Source organism: Ciconia boyciana, chromosome 29, assembly GCF_034638445.1.
Source record: "Ciconia boyciana chromosome 29, ASM3463844v1, whole genome shotgun sequence".
NCBI lineage: Eukaryota > Metazoa > Chordata > Aves > Ciconiiformes > Ciconiidae > Ciconia > Ciconia boyciana.
Window position 1 is genome coordinate 296,434 of NC_132962.1, and position 19,011 is coordinate 315,444.

At 69.9% G+C, this 19,011-nt stretch overlaps 1 protein-coding gene across 1 annotated transcript in view; it reads left to right on the plus strand.

Annotated features, from left to right (window-relative positions):
* Nucleotides 1–19,011, plus strand: part of LOC140644767 (complement C4-B-like) — a 61,473-nt gene that overhangs the window by 41,638 nt on the left and 824 nt on the right. Inside the window, 19 exon segments of the mRNA XM_072847829.1 lie at nucleotides 512–709; nucleotides 1,162–1,221; nucleotides 1,224–1,236; nucleotides 1,866–2,022; nucleotides 6,214–6,330; nucleotides 7,446–7,611; nucleotides 8,510–8,676; nucleotides 8,774–8,944; nucleotides 9,528–9,587; nucleotides 10,091–10,189; nucleotides 10,295–10,329; nucleotides 10,489–10,674; nucleotides 11,003–11,093; nucleotides 12,213–12,287; nucleotides 12,742–12,844; nucleotides 13,069–13,170; nucleotides 13,293–13,368; nucleotides 14,159–14,256; nucleotides 18,754–18,874. Of these exon segments, the coding sequence (XP_072703930.1) occupies nucleotides 512–709; nucleotides 1,162–1,221; nucleotides 1,224–1,236; nucleotides 1,866–2,022; nucleotides 6,214–6,330; nucleotides 7,446–7,611; nucleotides 8,510–8,676; nucleotides 8,774–8,944; nucleotides 9,528–9,587; nucleotides 10,091–10,189; nucleotides 10,295–10,329; nucleotides 10,489–10,674; nucleotides 11,003–11,093; nucleotides 12,213–12,287; nucleotides 12,742–12,844; nucleotides 13,069–13,170; nucleotides 13,293–13,368; nucleotides 14,159–14,256; nucleotides 18,754–18,874 (2,095 nt within the window).

A 19,011-nucleotide genomic window follows, 5' to 3' on the forward strand; every position in this document is an offset into this window, starting at 1 on the left:
CCACGTGTCCCCATCTGTGTCCCCATGAACATCCCCGTGTCCCATGTTTGTCCCCGTACGTGTCCCCATGCCTGTCCCCATGCCTGTCCCCATAAATGTCCCCATGTCTGATGTGTCCCCACCTGTGTCCCCACCTGTGTCCCCATGCCTGTCCCCACGTGTCCCCCTGCCTGTCCCCATGCCCCCACCTGTCTCCCCATGTGTGTCCCCACACGTCCCCACCTGTGTCCCCACGCGTCCCCACGCCCCTGCGTGTGTCCCCACCTGTGTCCCCACCTGTGTCCCCATGCCTGCCCCACATCCGATGTGTTCCCACGCCTCTCCCCCTGCCCCATGCGTGTCCCCACATGTCCCCGTGCCTGTCCCCACGTGTCCCCGTACGTGTCCCCCCCCGCGTCCCCGGGCCCCCACGCGTGCCCCCGCGCCTCCTCCCGCCGGCGTCCCCACGCCTGTCCCCGTGGCCCCATGCGTGGCCCCACGCGGGGCCCCCCCCGTGGCCGGCTCCCCCCAGGCCGGGTGGGGGGCTGGGCGGTGCGGGGGGCGCTGGGGATGGGGGGGACGCTGCTGCGGTCCCCGCGGGGCGGGGGGGAGCAGGCGCTGATGGCCCTGGCCCCCCGCGCCGCCGCCCTGCGCTACCTGGACCAGAGCGGGGGCTGGAGGGGGCTGCCCCCCGATTCCCGCCCCCGCGGCCTGCGCGGCCTCCAGAGGGGTACGGGGGCGGGGGGGGGATGGGGGGCGAGGGGGCTGTGGGGCGGGGAGGGCTGTGGGGGTGATGGGATGTGGGGGGCATGGGGGCCTGGGGGGCTATGGGGTGGGGGGCTATGGGGGGCGATTGGGGATGGGGGCTATGGGGGGGATGGGGCTGATGGGATCTGGGGGCTATGGGGGGGATGGGGGATGGGGGCGATGGGAGCTGTGGGGCGATGGGATGTGGGGGGGCCTGGGGCTATGGGGTGGGGGGCGATGGGGGCGATGGGGGGCGATGGGGGGGCAACGGGGGCTGGGGGGGCTATGGGGGCAATGGGACGTGGGGGACATGGGGGACTGGGGGGTGGGGGGGCGATGGGGGGCTATGGGGTGGGGGCTGTGGGGGGCTGTGGGGGGGGCTGTGGGGGGGGGGCTGTGGGGGGCTGTGGTGACAGCCCCCCCGCGTCCCCGCAGGCTTCGAGCGGGTGCAGAGCTTCCGCAAGGGCGACGGCTCCTACAGCGCCTGGCAGCACCGGGGAGCAGCACCTGGTGGGGGCCGGGGCTGGGGACACGGGGACACGGGGACGTGGGGACGTGGGGACATCGAGGGACACGGGGACACTGAGGGACACGGGGACATCGAGGGACACGGGGACACAGGGACACCGAGGGACACGGGGACATGGGGACACGGGGACACCGAGGGACATGGGGACACTGAGGGACATGGGGACACGGGGACAGGGGTACATGGGGACAGGGGGGATGGGGACTTGCAGATATGGGGGACAGGGACATGGGGACAGGGGAGACAGGGGGACATGGGGACATGGGGATGGGGGGACAGGGGACAGGGGACATGGGGGACAGGGGACATGGGGACATGGGGACATGGGGGACAGGGGACATGGGGATGGGGGGACAGGGGGACAGGGGACATGGGGGACAGGCGGCCATGGGGGACAGGGGTACATGGGGACAGGGGGGACGGGGACATGGGGACAGGGGACATGGGGACGTGGGGGGCACATGGGGATGGCAGACATGGGGACATGGGGGGATGTGGGGGACATGGGGACAGGGGATGGGGGGACACGGGGACGTGGGGGACATGGGGACACGTGGCGATGGGGGACGCGGGGCCCTGGGGACGCGGTGGCAGCGGGTTGTCCCCGCAGGCTGACGGCGCTGGTGCTGCGGGTGCTGGCCCTGGCCCGTCCCTACCTGCCGGTGGCCACGGGTGGCCCCGGGGCGTCCCTGCGGTGGCTGCTGGGACAGCAGCGTCCCGACGGCGCCTTCCAGGAGAAGGAGCCCGTCCTGCACCGGGAGATGCAGGTGGGGACACGGGGACAGGCCACCTCCAGGGCCACCTCCAGGGCCACCTCCAGTGTCACCTCCAGGGCCACCTCTAGGGCCACCTCCAGGGCCACCTCCAGGGCCACCTCCAGTGTCACCTCCAGGGCCACCTCTAGGGCCACCTCCAGGGCCACCTCCAGGGCCACCTCCAGGGCCACCTCCAGGGTTGCCTCCAGGGCCACCTTCAGCGTCACCTCCAGGGCCACCTCCAGGGCCACCTCCAGCGTCACCTCCATGGCCACCTCCAGGGTCACCTCCAGGGCCACCTCCAGGGTCGCCTCCAGGGCCACCTCCAGCATCACCTCCAGGGCCACCTCCAGCGTCACCTCCAGGGTCACCTCCAGGGCCACCTCCAGGGTCACCTCCCCAGGCCACCTCCATGGTCACCTCCAGGGTCACCTCTAGGGCCACCTCCAGGGCCACCTCCAGGGCCACCTCCAGGGCCACCTCCAGGGTCACCTCCAGGGCCACCTCCAGGGTCACCTCCAGGGCCACCTCCAGGGCCACCTCCAGGGCCACCTCTAGGGCCACCTCTAGGGCCACGTCCAGCGTCACCTCCAGGGCCACCTCCATGGCCACTTCCAGGGTCACCTCCAGGGCCACCTCCAGGGCCACCTCCAGCGTCACCTCCAGGGCCACCTCCAGGGCCACCTCCATGGCCACCTCCAGGGTTGCCTCCAGGGCCACCTCCAGCGTCACCTCCAGGGCCACCTCCAGGGCCACCTCCATGGCCACCTCCAGGGCCACCTCCAGGGCCACCTCCAGGGTTGCCTCCAGAGCCACCTCCAGGGCCACCTCCAGGGCCACCTCCAGGGCCGCCTCCAGGGCCACCTCTAGGGCCACCTCCAGGGCCACCTCCAGGGCCACCTCCATGGTCACCTCCAGGGCCACCTCCAGGGCCACCTCTAGGGCCACCTCCAGGGCCACCTCCAGGGCCACCTCCAGGGCCACCTCTAGGGCCACCTCCAGTGTCACCTCCAGGGCCACCTCCAGGGTCGCCTCCAGGGCCACCTCCAGGGCCACCTCCATGGTCACCTCCAGGGCCACCTCCAGGGCCACCTCCAGGGTCACCTCCAGGGCCACCTCCAGGGTCGCCTCCAGGGCCACCTCCAGGGCCACCTCTAGGGCCACCTCCAGGGCCACCTCCAGGGCCACCTCTAGGGCCACCTCCAGTGTCACCTCCAGGGCCACCTCCAGGGTCGCCTCCAGGGCCACCTCCAGGGCCACCTCCCGGGTCACCTCCAGGGCCACCTCCAGGGCCACCTCCATGGCCACCTCCAGGGCCACCTCCAGGGTCACCTCCAGGGCCACCTCCATGGCCACCTCCAGGGCCACCTCCAGGGTCACCTCCAGGGCCACCTCCAGGGCCACCTCCCGGGTCACCTCCAGGGCCACCTCCAGGGCCACCTCCATGGCCACCTCCAGGGCCACCTCCAGGGTCACCTCCAGGGCCACCTCCATGGCCACCTCCATGGCCACCTCCAGGGCCACCTCCAGGGCCACCTCCAGGGTCACCTCTAGGGCCACCTCCAGGGCCACCTCCCGGGTCACCTCCAGGGCCACCTCCATGGCCACCTCCAGGGCCACCTCCAGTGTCACCTCCAGGGTCACCTCCCCAGGCCACCTCCATGGTCACCTCCAGCGTCACCTCCAGGGCCACCTCCAGGGCCACCTCCATGCCCACCTCCCGGGTCACCTCCAGGGCCACCTCCAGCGTCACCTCCAGGGTCACCTCCAGGGCCACCTCTAGGGCCACCTCCAGGGCCGCCTCCAGGGCCACCTCCAGGGCCACCTCCAGGGTCACCTCCAGCGTCACCTCCAGGGCCACCTCTAGGGCCACCTCCATGGCCACCTCCTGGGTCACCTCCAGGGCCACCTCCAGGGTCACCTCCAGGGCCACCTCCAGGGCCACCTCCCGGGTCACCTCCAGGGCCACCTCCATGGCCACCTCCAGGGCCACCTCCAGTGTCACCTCCAGGGCCACCTCCAGGGCCACCTCCAGGGTCACCTCCAGCGTCACCTCCAGGGCCACCTCTAGGGCCACCTCCATGGCCACCTCCTGGGTCACCTCCAGGGCCACCTCCAGGGCCACCTCCCGGGTCACCTCCAGGGCCACCTCCAGCGTCACCTCCAGGGCCACCTCTAGGGCCGCCTCCAGGGCCACCTCCAGGGCCACCTCCAGGGCCACCTCCAGGGTCACCTCCAGGGCCACCTCTAGGGCCACCTCCATGGCCACCTCCTGGGTCACCTCCAGGGCCACCTCCAGGGTCACCTCCAGGGCCACCTCCAGGGCCACCTCCCGGGTCACCTCCAGGGCCACCTCCATGGCCACCTCCTGGGTCACCTCCAGGGCCACCTCCAGGGTCACCTCCAGGGTCACCTCCCCAGGCCACCTCCATGGCCACCTCCTGGGTCACCTCCAGCGTCACCTCCTCAGGCCACCTCCATGGCCACCTCCAGGGCCACCTCCAGGGCCACCTCCAGGGTCACCTCCAGGGCCACCTCCAGGGTCGCCTCCAGGGCCACCTCCAGCGTCACCTCCAGGGCCACCTCCAGGGCCACCTCCAGGGCCACCTCCAGGGCCACCTCCAGGGCCACCTCCAGCGTCACCTCCAGGGCCACCTCTAGGGCCACCTCCAGGGCCGCCTCCAGGGCCACCTCCAGGGCCACCTCCAGGGTCACCTCCAGCGTCACCTCCAGGGCCACCTCTAGGGCCACCTCCATGGCCACCTCCAGGGTCACCTCCAGGGCCACCTCCAGGGTCACCTCCATGGCCACCTCCAGGGCCACCTCCAGGGTCACCTCCAGGGCCACCTCCATGGCCACCTCCAGGGCCACCTCCAGTGTCACCTCCAGGGCCACCTCCAGGGCCACCTCCAGGGTCACCTCCAGCGTCACCTCCAGGGCCACCTCTAGGGCCACCTCCATGGCCACCTCCTGGGTCACCTCCAGGGCCACCTCCAGGGCCACCTCCCGGGTCACCTCCAGGGCCACCTCCAGCGTCACCTCCAGGGCCACCTCCAGGGCCGCCTCCAGGGCCACCTCCAGGGCCACCTCCAGGGCCACCTCCAGGGTCACCTCCAGGGCCACCTCCAGGGTCGCCTCCATGGCCACCTCCCGGGTCACCTCCAGGGCCACCTCCAGGGTCACCTCCAGGGTCACCTCCAGGGCCACCTCCCGGGTCACCTCCAGGGCCACCTCCATGGCCACCTCCAGGGCCACCTCCAGTGTCACCTCCAGGGCCACCTCCAGGGCCACCTCCAGGGTCACCTCCAGCGTCACCTCCAGGGCCACCTCTAGGGCCACCTCCAGGGCCACCTCCAGGGTCACCTCCAGGGCCACCTCCAGGGCCACCTCCAGGGCCGCCTCCAGGGCCACCTCCAGCGTCACCTCCAGGGTCGCCTCCAGGGCCACCTCCAGGGCCACCTCCAGGGCTGCCTCCAGGGCCACCTCCAGGGCCACCTCCAGGGTCACCTCCTGGGTCACCTCCAGGGCCACCTCCAGGGTCACCTCCAGGGTCACCTCCCCAGGCCACCTCCATGGCCACCTCCCGGGTCACCTCCAGGGTGACCTCCAGGGTCACCTCTAGGGTCACCTCCATGGCCACCTCCAGGGTCACCTCCAGGGCCACCTCCCGGGTCACCTCCAGGGCCACCTCCAGCGTCACCTCCCCAGGCCACCTCCATGGTCACCTCCAGCATCACCTCCATGGCCACCTCCAGGGTCACCTCTAGGGCCACCTCCCGGGTCACCTCCCTGCGTCACCTCCAGGGTTATCTTCCTGGGCCACATCCTCAGGTCACCTGCCCGTGTCACCTCCCCATCCTATGTCACCATGCAATGTCCCCAAACCACGTCCCTGGGCGATGTCCCTGTGCAATGTCCCTGTGCCACCTCCCCATGCCACCTCCCTGTTTCACCTCCCTGTGTCACCTCCAGGGCCACCTCCCTGTGCAACGTCCCCGTGCAACGTCCTCGTGACGTGTTCCTGTGCCACATCCCCATGTGATGTCCCTGTGCCACCTGCCCATGTCACGACGGCCCTGTGCAATGTCCCCTGCAATGTCCCCTCTGCAACCCCCCGTGACGCCCTGTGTCACCCCCCTGTGTCACACCCCCGCCCCGTGTCCCCCCCGTCTCACGCCCTCCCGGGTGTCCCCGTGTCCCCAGGGCAGTGTGGCGGACCCGGGTCCTGAGGCCACCGTGTCCCTGACGGCCTTCGTGGTGGTGGCCCTGCAGGGGGCACGTGTCCTCCTGCCACCGGACAGCCCCGACCACCCCCGCCTGGTGCGTCCCCGTGTCCCCATGTGTCCCCTCGTACCCTCCCTGTGTCCCCTCCCCACAACCCCTCCCGATCCCCCTGTCCCCTCCCCATGTCCTCAGTGTCCCTTGTCCCCTCCCGTTTGTGTCCCCTCTGGTGTCCACCCACGGGTCCTCGCATCCCCACTGGTGTCCCCGTGTCCCAGCCCTGGGTGCTGTCCTCTGTCCCCACCCCCCCGTCATGTCCCCATGTCCCCTATGTGCCTATGCGTCCTTGTGTGTCCCCCATGTCCCCAACTGCCCCTTGTCCCCCCATGTCCCCCATCTCCCCCCATGTCCCCGTGTCTCCATGTCCCCATGTCCCCCATCTCCCCATGTCCCCTCATGTCCCCACGTGTCCCCAGTGTCCCCATGTGTCTCCATGTGTCCCCATGTCCCCCATGATGTCCCCCATGTCCCCATGTCTCCATGTCCCCATGTGTCCCCAGTGTCCCCATGTGTCTCCATGTGTCCCCAATGTCCCCATGTCCCCCATGATGTCCCCCCATGTCCCCATGTGTCCCCAATGTCCCCCCATCTTCCCCCATGTCCCCCATGTCCCCTCATGTCCCCACGTGTCCCCAGTGTCCCCATGTGTCTCCATGTGTCCCCAATGTCCCCATGTCCCCTCATGTCCCCATGTCCCCATGTGTCCCCATGTCCCCATGTCCCCATGTCCCCCATGTCCCCATCTCCCCTCATGTCCCCATGTCCCCATGTCTCCATGTCCCCATGTCTCCATGTCCCCCATGTGTCCCCATGTCCCCATGTGTCTCCATGTGTCCCCAATGTCCCCATGTCTCCGTGTCCCCATGTCCCCATCTCCCCTCATGTCCCCATGTCTCCATGTCCCCATGTCCCCATGTCCCCAATGTCCCCATGTCCCCACGTGTCCCCAATGTCCCCATGTCCCCATGTCCCCAGTGTCCCCATGTCCCCAATGTCCCCATGTCCCCCACGTGTCCCCATGTCCCCATGTCCCCAATGTCCCCATGTCCCCAATGTCCCCATGTCCCCATGTGCCCCACATGTCCCCATGTCCCCACGTCCCCTACGTGTCCCCATGTCCCCCTGTCCCCCCGTCCCCTCTCCCTCCGCCGCAGGACGAGGCTCTCTCTCGAGCCGCCACCTTCCTGCGCGCCCGCGTGGAGACGCTGGGGACATTCGGGACGGCCATCACCGCCTACGCGCTGGCGCTGGGGGACACCGGCCCCCCCGGCCCCTCCCCCGCCCTGGAGCGCCTGCGCCGCCTGGCCCGGCCCGCCCAGGGTGAGCCCCGGCCGCCTGGGTCACCCCGGGGTCACCCTGGGGTCACCGCGGGGTCATCTGCATGCTGGGGTCACCGTGGGGTCACCCGGACGCCTGGGTCCCCCTGGGGTCACCATGGGGTCACTCTGGGGTCACCTGCATGCTGGGGTCACCGTGGGGTCACCTGGATGCCTGGGTCCCTCTGGGGTCACCATGGGGTCACCTGCATGCTGGGGTCACCACGGGGTCACCTGGACGCCTGGGTCCCCCTGGGGTCACTGTGGGGTCACCATGGGGTCACCTGCATGCTGGGGTCACCACGGGGTCACCTGGATGCCTGGGTCACCATGGGGTCACTGTGGGGTCACCATGGGGTCACCTGCATGCTGGGGTCACCACGGGGTCACCTGGATGCCTGGGTCCCTCTGGGGTCACCATGGGGTCACTCTGGGGTCACCTGCATGCTGGGGTCACCGTGGGGTCACCTGGATGCCTGGGTCCCCCTGGGGTCACCATGGGGTCACTCTGGGGTCACCTGCATGCTGGGGTCACCACGGGGTCACCTGGACGCCTGGGTCCCCCTGGGTCACCATGGGGTCACCATGGGGTCACCTGCATGCTGGGGTCACCGCGGGGTCACCCGGACCCCTGGGTCACCATGGGGTCACCACGGGGTCACCTGCATGCTGGGGTCACCGCGGGGTCACCCGGACGCCGGGGTCCCTGGGGTGGGGGCGGGGCTGTCAGCGGGGTCCCTTGGTGGTGGGGGAGGGGGGGGTCGATGGCTCCCGCCCCGGACGCCTGGGTCCCTCCCGGGCTCCCCCGGACGCTGGGGTCCCTGGGTGGGGGTGGGGGCGGGGGCGGGGTCAGCGCCACCCGCGCCGCCGTCCCAGCGTCGCCCGCCGCGGGGGTCCCGCAGGGGGGCGGGCGCAGCTGTGGCCGGCCGGGGCGGCGGGGGCCACGGTGGAGGCGACGGCCTACGGGCTCCTGGCGCTGCTGCAGCACCGCGACGGCGCCGGCGCCGCCCGGGCGGCCCGATGGCTGCGGGCCCAGGGCAACTACGGCGGCGGGTTCCGCTCCACCCAGGTAGCCCCGCGACGGGGTCCCCGGGGGCGGGGGGTCCCCGCGGGAGGGCCGGGTCCCCTCCGCCCGCCCGCCCACGCGGCCGCCGGTGTCCCCGCAGGACACGCTGGTGGCCCTGGAGGCGCTGAGCCAGATGTGGCTGCAGTGGGGGGAGGCGGCCGGGCCCGGGCTCAGCCTGGGGCTGTCCTGGCCGGGGGGGAGCCGCGGGGGAGCCGGGGGGACGCGGGTGACGCTGGGGCCCGGCCTGGAGTCGCTGGAGCAGGAGCTGCAGGTGGGGACACGGGGGGGACGTGGGGACGGGGGCGTGGGGAAGTGGGGACATGGAGGATGTGGGGACATGGGGACGTGGGGACATGGGGACATGGGGACACATGGGGACGTGGGGGGACATGGGGACGTGGGGGGACACAGGGACACGGAGGATGTGGGGACATGGGGGGACATGGGGACGTGGAGGACATGGGGACATGGGGGGAACATGGAGGACATGGAGGATGTGGGGACGTGGGGGGCGTGGGGGGGCGTGGGGAAGTGGGGATGTGGAGGACCTGGGGACATGGGGGACATGGGGACGTGGGGACGTGGGGGATGTGGGGACATGGGGACATAGGGGACATGGGGACGTGGGGGGACACGGGGACACGGCGGATGTGGGGACATGGGGGGACATGGGGACGTGGGGACATGGGGGGAACATGGAGGACATGGGGGACGTGGGGACGCGGGGAAGGGGGGGGCATGAGGACATGGAGGATGTGGGGACATGGGGACGTGGAGGACGAGGGGGCGCGGGGCCAGGGGCACATGGGGACGTGGTGTCCGTCACCCAGCCCCGTCCCCGCCGTCCCCCCCAGGTGCCCCTGGGCAGCCCCATCACGGTGCAGGTGCAGGGACACGGCGAAGGGACCCTGAAGGTGAGCGGCCGCCCGGGTGTCCCCCGCTGCTGGGTCCCCTCCCCCGCTGCTGGGTCCCCCACACCCGGGACCCCTCCCCACACCCGGGTCCCTCCCCCACACCCAGGTCCCCTCCCCACACCCGGGTCCCTCCCCCACACCCAGGTCCCCTCCCCACACCCGGGTCCCTCCCCCACACCCACGTCCCCTCCCCCACACCCGGGTCCCCTCCCCCACGCCCAGGTCCCCTCCCCACACCCGGGTCCCTCCCCCACACCCAGGTCCCCTCCCCACACCCGGGTCCCCTCCCCCACACCCGGGTCCCCTCCCCCACGCCCGGGTCCCCTCCCCACACCCGGGTCCCCTCCCCACACCCGGGTCCCCTCCCCCACACCCGGGTCCCTCCCCACGCCCAGGTCCCCTCCCCACACCCGGGTCCCTCCCCCACACCCGGGTCCCTCTCCCACGCCCGGGTCCCCTCCCCACACCCGGGTCCCCTCCCCCACGCCCGCCTCCCCCGCCAGGTCCTGCGCCAGTTCCGCCTCATGTCCCCCCTCAACGGCAGCTGCCAGGGGCTGGGCCTGGAGGTGGCCGTCACCGGACCAATCCTCTATGAGGGTGAGGCCACGCCCACCATAAGCCCCGCCCCTTCGGGCCCCGCCCCTCCGCGCGAGGGGGCGGAGCCACCTTCCCCTTCCTGTCATGGCCGTGTCCCTCCCCCCCCAGAGGAAGACTATGAGGACTACGAAGAGGAGGAGGCGGAGCTTGGGGAAGGGGCGGAGCCTGGGGAAGGGGCGGAGCCAGCGCAAGGGGTGAAGCCCGAGGGGGTGGAGCCCGTGGAAGGGGCGGAGCCCGTGGAAGGGGCGGAGCCTGCAGCAGGGGCGGAGCCTGCAGAGAGTTTGAAGCCTACGGAAGGGTCAAGGCCTGCGGAAGGGGAGGAGCCTGCGGAAGGGGCGGAGCCTGCGGAGGGGGAGGAGCCTGCGGAGGGGGAGGAGCCTGCGGAGGACACCGCCCCCCCGAGCCCCAGGGAATCATGGGAGGCGCGGGGGCGGCGGGGGCGGGACGTGCGTGACCCCGGCCGGGAGGTCGCCTTCCTGATCTGCTTCTGGTGAGGGGCGGGACTTCCTGTTTCCCGGGGGCTCGGGGGCGGGACTTCCTGCCGGGCTGGGTCTGTGCGGGCGGGACTTCCTTTTTCACCGGGCTGGGGGGGGCGGGACTTCCGGGTCCGCCTGCGAGCGGGGGCGGGACTTCCTGTCACTCCTGAGCCACGGGGTGGGCGGGACTTCCTGTTGTGCCTGGAAGTGAGGGCGGGACTTCCTTCTCTGCCTGTGAACGGGGACGGGGCTTCCTGTTCCGCTTGGAAATGGGGGTGGGGCTTCCTGTTTCCGGGGGCGGGGCATGTGGTCCCGCCCCCTGATGGGCGTGTCCCGGCGCAGGCGGGAGGCGGGGCTGGAGCTGTCGGGGATGGCGGTGGCCGAGATCTCCCTGCTCAGCGGCTTCCGGCCGCACCGCCCCGACCTCGACAAGGTGGGGGCGGGGGCGTTGGGGGGCGTTGGGCTGTCGGGGGTGCCGGGGGTGCTGGGGGTCTTGGGGTGCTGGGGGTTGGGGGTCTTGGGGTGTCGGGGGTGCTGGGGTCTTGGGGGTTGGGGGTCTTGGGGTCTTGGGGTGCCAGGGGGTGTTGGGGGTCTTGGGGTGTCAGGGGGTTGGGGTCTTGGGGGTTGGGGTCTTGGGGTGTTGGGGGCATTGGGGGCTTAGAGGTTCTTGAGGTGTTGGGGGTCTTGGGGGTGTAGGGGTGCCGGGGGTGCTGGGGGTCTTGGGGTGCTGGGGGTTGGGGGTCTTGGGGTGTTGGGGGTGTTGGGGTGCTGGGGGGTTGGGGGTCTTGGGGTGTTGGGGGTGCTGGGGGTCTTGGGGGTTGGGGGTCTTGGGGGTCTTGGGGTGTCGGGGGTGCTGGGGGTCTTGGGGTGTCAGGGGGTTGGGGGTCTTGGGGTGTTGGGGGTGCTGGGGGTCTTGGGGTGCCAGGGGTGCTGGGGTGTTGAGGAGCGTTGGGGGTGTGGGGGTCTTGGGGGTTGGGGGCATTGGGGGTCTTGGGGTGCCAGGGGTGTTGGGGTCTTGGGGTGTTGGGGGTGTTGGGGGCATTGGGGGTCTTGGGGTGCCAGGGGTGTTGGGGTGTCGGGGGTGCTGGGGGTCTTGGGGGTTGGGGTCTTGGGGTGCCAGGGGTGTTGGGGGTGTGGGGCTCTTGGGTTGCCGGGGGTGGTGGAGGTTGTTGGGGTGTCAGGGGTCTTGGGGGTTGGGGGTCTTGGGGTGCCAGGGGTGTTGGGGGTGTGGGGCTCTTGGGTTGCCGGGGGTGGTGGAGGTTGTTGGGGTGTCAGGGGTGTTGGGGGTTGGGGCTCTTGGGGTGCCAGGGGGTGCAGGGGATTGAGAGGTTCTTGAGGTGTTGGGGGTGTTGAGGGGCGTTGGGGGTGTGGGGGTCTTGGGGTGTTGGGGGTGCTGGGGTCTTGGGGTGCCAGGGGCGTTGGGGGTGTTGGGGTGTCGGGGGTGCTGGGGGTCTTGGGGGTTGGGGGTGTTGGGGTCTTGGGGCGTTGGGGGGTGTTGGGGTGCCAGGGGGTGCTGGGGGTCTTGGGGGGCGGGGTGACCGTGTCCCCCCAGCTGCGGGACGTGGTCGATCGCTGGATCAGCCACTACGAGCTCAGCGGGGCCCGGCTGGTCGTTTACCTCGACCAGGTGGGGACGCCCCGGCCCCGCGTCCCCCGCGTCCCCGCGTCCCCCCACGTCCCCGCGTCCCCACGTGTCCCCGCGTCCCCCACGTCCCCTCGCATCCCCCATGGCCCCGTGTGGCCCCATGTCCCCCTGCCCCCCATATCCCCACATCCCCTGTGTCCCCGTGTCCCCATGTGTCCCCGACCCCATGCCCCCCGTGTCCCCATGTCCCCCTGTCCCCCATGTCCCCATGTCCCCCTGCCCCTATGCCCCCCATGTCCCCCCTGTCCCCCCATCTCCCCTGTCCCCCATGTCCCCGTGTCCCCCCGACCCCCATGCCCCCCGTCCCCCTGTCCCCCCATCTCCATGTCCCCCATGTCCCCATGTCCCCCTTTCCCCCATGTCCCCCTGACCCCCTGTCCCCCATTCCCCCCTGTCCCCCCATCCCCTGTCCCCCATGTCCCCGTGTCCCCCCCAGGTCCCCACCCAGCGCCAGTGCATCAGCTTCGGGGCCACCCAGGAGGTGGCCGTGGGGCAGCTCCAGCCGGCCATGGCGGCCATCTACGACTACTACGAGCCGGGTGGGCGTGGTCTCCGGGGTGGGCGTGGTCTCCGGGGTGGGCGTGGCCTCCGGGTGGGCGTGGTGTCTGGCCGGGCACGTGTGTGGGCGGGGGGGACCGCAAGCGGGCGGGGCTGCGAGCCGAGTCTGGGTGGTGAAGCCCCTGTGGGCGTGGCCGGCAGTGGGCGTGGCCGGCAGTGGAGAGGGGGCGTGGCCTCGCTGACTCCACCCCCCGGCCCCGCCCAGCCCGGCGCTGCACCGTGTTCTACAGCGCCCCCCGGCGGAGCAGCGCGGTCCCCACCCTCTGCTCCCCCCGCGTCTGCCTCTGCGCCCAAGGTGGGGACCCCCCCCACCCCAAAACCCCCGGGGGGACCCCCACCCCCCCGGGGACCCCCCGGGGACCCTCTCTCACCGCCCCCGGCGCCGGGGCAGGCGGGGGCGGGCGGGGCTGACGGGCGGCGCCCGCAGGGGTGCCCCGGCTGCGGCGGGGGCGCTGGCGCTGGACGATCGCCTCGACTTCGCCTGCTACAGCCCCCGCGTGGACTACGGTGACCCGCCCCGCGCCACGCCCCGCGCCCCACACCCGCGCCCACACCCTGCGCCCCACACCCTGCGCCCCACACCCGCGCCCCACACCTGCGCCCCCACCCCACACCCTGCGCCCCACACCCGCGCCCCCGCCCTGCGCCCCACAACCACGCCCACACCCTGCGCTCCACACCCATGCCCCACACCCGCACCCCGCCCCGCGCCCCACAACTGCGCCCCTGCCCTGCACCCCACACCCGCGCCCCACACCCATGCCCCCACCCTGCCCCCACGCCCATGCCCCACACCCTGCGCCCCACACCCGCACCCCCGCCCCACACCCACGCCCCACACCCACGCCCCACACCCTGCGCCCCACACCCACACCCCCGCCCCGCGCCCCACACCCTGCCCCCCACAACTGCGCCCCCACCCTGCGCCCCACACCCACGCCCCACAACCGCACCCCAAACCTGCACCCCAAACCCTCTGCACCTCAGAACTGCACCCCACACCCTGCACCCCAAACCCTCTGCACCCCAAACCTGCACCCCAGAACCGCGCCCCAAAACTGCACCCCACACCCGCACCCCCACCCTGCGCCCCAGACCCTCTGCACCCCACACCTGCGCCCCACACCCTGCACCCCAGACCCTGCACCCAAACCCACAGCCCAACCCTGCACCCAACCCTGCTGCTCCCCCATGACCCCCGTGACCCCTGACCCCAGTGACCCTTTGACACCCCTGCGCCCCCTTAGCCCTGCCCCCATGACCCCGTGCCCCCCTGACCTCTGACCCCTGCCCCCCGCCCTGGTGGTTCAGGTGCTGGCCCAGAGCGAGGTCGGGCCCTTCCAGGCCTTCGACATCCAGGTCCTGGAGGTGCTACTGGGAGGTGAGACTGGGGGCACTGGGAGGGACTGGGAGGGACTGGGAGGTGAGACTGGGGGCACTGGGGGGGACTGGGAGGGACTGGGGGGAACTGGGGGGTGAGACTGGGGGCACTGGGAGGGACTGGGGGGACTGGGAGGTGAGACTGGGGGCACTGGGAGGGACTGGGAGGGACTGGGAGGTGAGACTGGGGGCACTGGGAGGGACTGGGAGGACTGGGGGGACTGGGAGGTGAGACTGGGGGCACTGGGAGGGACTGGGGGGACTGGGAGGTGAGACTGGGGGCACTGGGGGGACTGGGAGGGACTGGGGGAACTGGGGGTGAGACTGGGGGACTGGGCACTGGGGGACTGGGAGGTGAGACTGGGGGCACTGGGAGGGACTGGGAGGTACTGGGGGGACTGGGAGGTGAGACTGGGGGCACTGGGGGGACTGGGAGGGACTGGGGGAACTGGGGGGTGAGACTGGGGGCACTGGGGGGACTGGGGGTGAGACTGGGGGCACTGGGGGGACTGGGAGGTGAGACCAGGGGCACTGGGGGACTGGGAGGGACTGGGGGGTGAGACTGGGGGCACTGGGAGGGACTGGGAGGGACTGGGGGGACTGGGAGGTGAGACTGGGGGCACTGGGAGGGACTGGGGGGACTGGGGGGTGAGACTGGGGGCACTGGGAGGGACTGGGGGGACTGGGGGTGAGACTGGGGGCACTGGGAGGGACTGGGAGGGACTGGGAGGGACTGGGGGGTGAGACTGGGGGCACTGGGAGGGACTGGGAGGTACTGGGGGGGACTGGGAGGGACTGGGAGGTGAGACTGGGGGCACTGGGAGGGACTGGGAGGGACTGGGGAGGACTGGGGGGACTGGGAGGTGAGACTGGGGGCACTGGGGGGACTGGGAGGGACTGGGGGGACTGGGAGGTGAGACTGGGGGCACTGGGAGGGACTGGGAGGGACTGGGGGGACTGGGAGGTGAGACTGGGGGCACTGGGAGGGACTGGGGGGACTGGGAGGGACTGGGGGTGAGACTGGGGGCACTGGGGGGGACTGGGGGTGAGACTGGGGGCACTGGGAGGGACTGGGAGGGACTGGGGGGACTGGGAGGTGAGACTGGGGGCACTGGGAGGGACTGGGAGGGACTGGGAGGGACTGGGGGGTGAGACTGGGGGCACTGGGGGGACTGGGAGGGACTGGGAGGACTGGGAGGGACTGGGAGGTGAGACTGGGGGCACTGGGAGGGACTGGGAGGGACTGGGGAGGACTGGGGGGACTGGGAGGTGAGACTGGGGGCACTGGGAGGGACTGGGAGGGACTGGGGGTGAGACTGGGGGCACTGGGAGGGACTGGGAGGTACTGGGGGGACTGGGAGGTGAGACTGGGGGCACTGGGAGGGACTGGGAGGGACTGGGGGAACTGGGGGTGAGACTGGGGGCACTGGGGGGACTGGGAGGTGAGACTGGGGGCACTGGGAGGGACTGGGAGGGACTGGGAGGTGAGACTGGGGGGACTGGGAGGGACTGGAGGGGACTGGGAGGTGAGACTGGGGGCACTGGGAGGGACTGGGGGGGACTGGGAGGTGAGACTGGGGGCACTGGGAGGGACTGGGGGGACTGGGAGGTGAGACTGGGGGCACTGGGAGGGACTGGGAGGGACTGGGGGGTGAGACTGGGGGCACTGGGAGGGACTGGGAGGGACTGGGGGGGGACTGGGAGGTGAGACTGGGGGCACTGGGGGGACTGGGAGGGACTGGGGTGAGACTGGGGGCACTGGGAGGGACTGGGAGGGACTGGGGGGGGACTGGGAGGTGAGACTGGGGGCACTGGGAGGGACTGGGGGGGACTGGGAGGGACTGGGGGTGAGACTGGGGGCACTGGGGGACTGGGAGGTGAGACTGGGGGCACTGGGAGGGACTGGGGGGACTGGGAGGGACTGGGGGTGAGACTGGGGGCACTGGGGGGACTGGGGGTGAGACTGGGGGCACTGGGAGGGACTGGGAGGGACTGGGGGGACTGGGAGGTGAGACTGGGGGCACTGGGAGGGACTGGGGGACTGGGAGGGACTGGGGGTGAGACTGGGGGCACTGGGAGGGACTGGGAGGGACTGGGGAGGACTGGGGGGGGACTGGGAGGTGAGACTGGGGGCACTGGGAGGGACTGGGGGTGAGACTGGGGGCACTGGGAGGGACTGGGAGGGACTGGGGGGACTGGGAGGTGAGACTGGGGGCACTGGGAGGGACTGGGGGACTGGGAGGGACTGGGGGTGAGACTGGGGGGACTGGGAGGGACTGGGAGGACTGGGAGGGACTGGGAGGTGAGACTGGGGGCACTGGGAGGGACTGGGGAGGACTGGGAGGGACTGGGGGGTGAGACTGGGGGCACTGGGGGGGACTGGGAGGTGAGACTGGGGGCACTGGGAGGGACTGGGGGACTGGGAGGGACTGGGGGTGAGACTGGGGGCACTGGGGGGACTGGGGGGTGAGACTGGGGGCACTGGGAGGGACTGGGAGGGACTGGGGGGACTGGGAGGTGAGACTGGGGGCACTGGGAGGGACTGGGGGGGACTGAGAGGGACTGGGGGGTGAGACTGGGGGCACTGGGGGGACTGGGAGGGACTGGGAGGACTCGGAGGGACTGGGAGGACTGGGACACACTGAAGGGCCACTAGGGGGCACTGTGGGACCATAGTGGAGGGCACTGGGCTGTACTGGGCTGTACTGGGCTGTACTGGGGGCACTGGGGGGCATAGGGACACCATGGGGGGCCCAGGGACATACTGGGAGGGGGGCGGGGCCATACTGGGGGGCACTGGGATATACTGGGCCATAGTGGAGTCGAGCTAGAGGGGGCCCCGAACCATACTGGGACACCCTGGGCTATACTGGGGGGCACTGGGATATACTGGGCCATACTGGGGTGGCACTGGGGGGGCCCTGGGCCATACTGGGGGGCACTGGGATGTACTGGGCCATACTGGGGTGGCACAGGGGGGGCCCTGGGCCATACTGGGGGGCACTGGGATATACTGGGCCATACTGGGGGCACTGGGATATACTGGGCCATACTGGGGTGGCACTGGGGGGGCCTGGGCCATACTGGGGGGCACTGGGATGTACTGGGCCATACTGGGAGAGCATGAGAGTGAACTGGGCTGTACTGGGAAAGCTGGGGGAGGGGGCGTGCTGCGCTGGGGGGTTAGTGGTTCTTACTGGTGCTTACTGGTGCTTACTGGTTTCTTACTGAGCCATACTGGTGCATACTGGTGCATACCAGCTCTTAACTGTTGCATACTGGTGCTGATCGGTACATACTGGTTCTTACTGGTGCATACTGGTTCTTACTGGAGCATACTAGTGTTTACTGGTGCATACTGGTTCTTACTGGTGCTTAGCGGTGCACACTGGTCCTTACTGGTGCATATGGGTGCATAATGGTTCTTACTGGTGCATAATGGTTTTTGCTGCTTCTTACTGGTGCTTACTGGTGCGTACTGGTGCTTACTGGTGCATACGGGTTCTTACTGACCCATACTGGTGCATACTGGTTCTTACTGCTTCTTACTGGTGCGTACTGGTGCTTACTGGTTCTAAGCGTTTTTTACTCGTTCTTACTGGTGCATACTGGTTCTTACTGCTTCTTACTGGTGCGTACTGGTGCTTACTGGTGCGTACTGGTGCTTACTGGTTCTAAGCATTTTTTACTGGTGCTTACTGGTGCATAGTGGTTCTTACTGACCCATACTGGTGCATACTGGTTCTTACTGCTTCTTACTGGTGCGTACTGGTGCTTACTGGTTCTAAGCGTTTTTTACTGGTGCTTACTGGTGCATACTGGTTCTTACTGACCCATACTGGTGCATACTGGTTCTTACTGCTTCTTACTGGTGCGTACTGGTGCTTACTGGTTCTAAGCATTTTTTACTGGTGCTTACTGGTGCATACTGGTTCTTACTGACCCATACTGGTGCATACTGGTTCTTACTGCTTCTTACTGGTGCGTACTGGTGCTTACTGGTTCTAAGTGTTTTTTACTGGTGCTTACTGGTGCATACTGGTTCTTACTGACCCATACTGGTGCATACTGGTTTTTACTGCTTCTTACTGGTGCGTACTGGTGCTTACTGGTTCTAAGCGTTTTTTACTGGTGCTTACTGGTGCATACTGGTTCTTACTGACCCATACTGGTGCATACTGGTTCTTACTGCTTCTTACTGGTGCGTACTGGTGCGTACTGGTGCTTACTGGTTCTTACTGGTGCATACTGCTTCTAAGCGTTTTTTACTGGTGCTTACTGGTGTGTAGCGCTTCTAAGTCGTTGTTACTGGTGCTTACTGGTTGTTACTGGTGTGTACCGGTGCATACTGGTGTGTACTGGTCCGTACTGGTTCTTACTGGCGCATAGTGGCTCTAAGGCGTTGTCGCTGGCGCATGTTGGTTCTTACTGGTGTGCACTGGTGCATACCGGTCGTTACCGGTGCGGACTGGTGCGGACTGGTCCTTACTGGTCCCTCCTGGTCCCGCAGAGGTGGCCCCGGGGGGGCGGGGCCAGGCGCTGGGGCGGAGCAGTTGCCCCCTGAGGCTCCGCCCCCCGCGGCGGTACCTGCTGATGGGGGGGGATGGGGCCGTGACCGACGCCCACGGACGGTGAGGGGGAGCCGCGGTCCCCAACTGTCCCCAACTGTCCCCAACTGTCCCCAACTGTCCCCAACTGTCCCCACGTCCCCCCCTGTCCCCCCCGTCCCCATGTCCCCATGTCCTCCCCACATCCCCCGTGTCCCCCT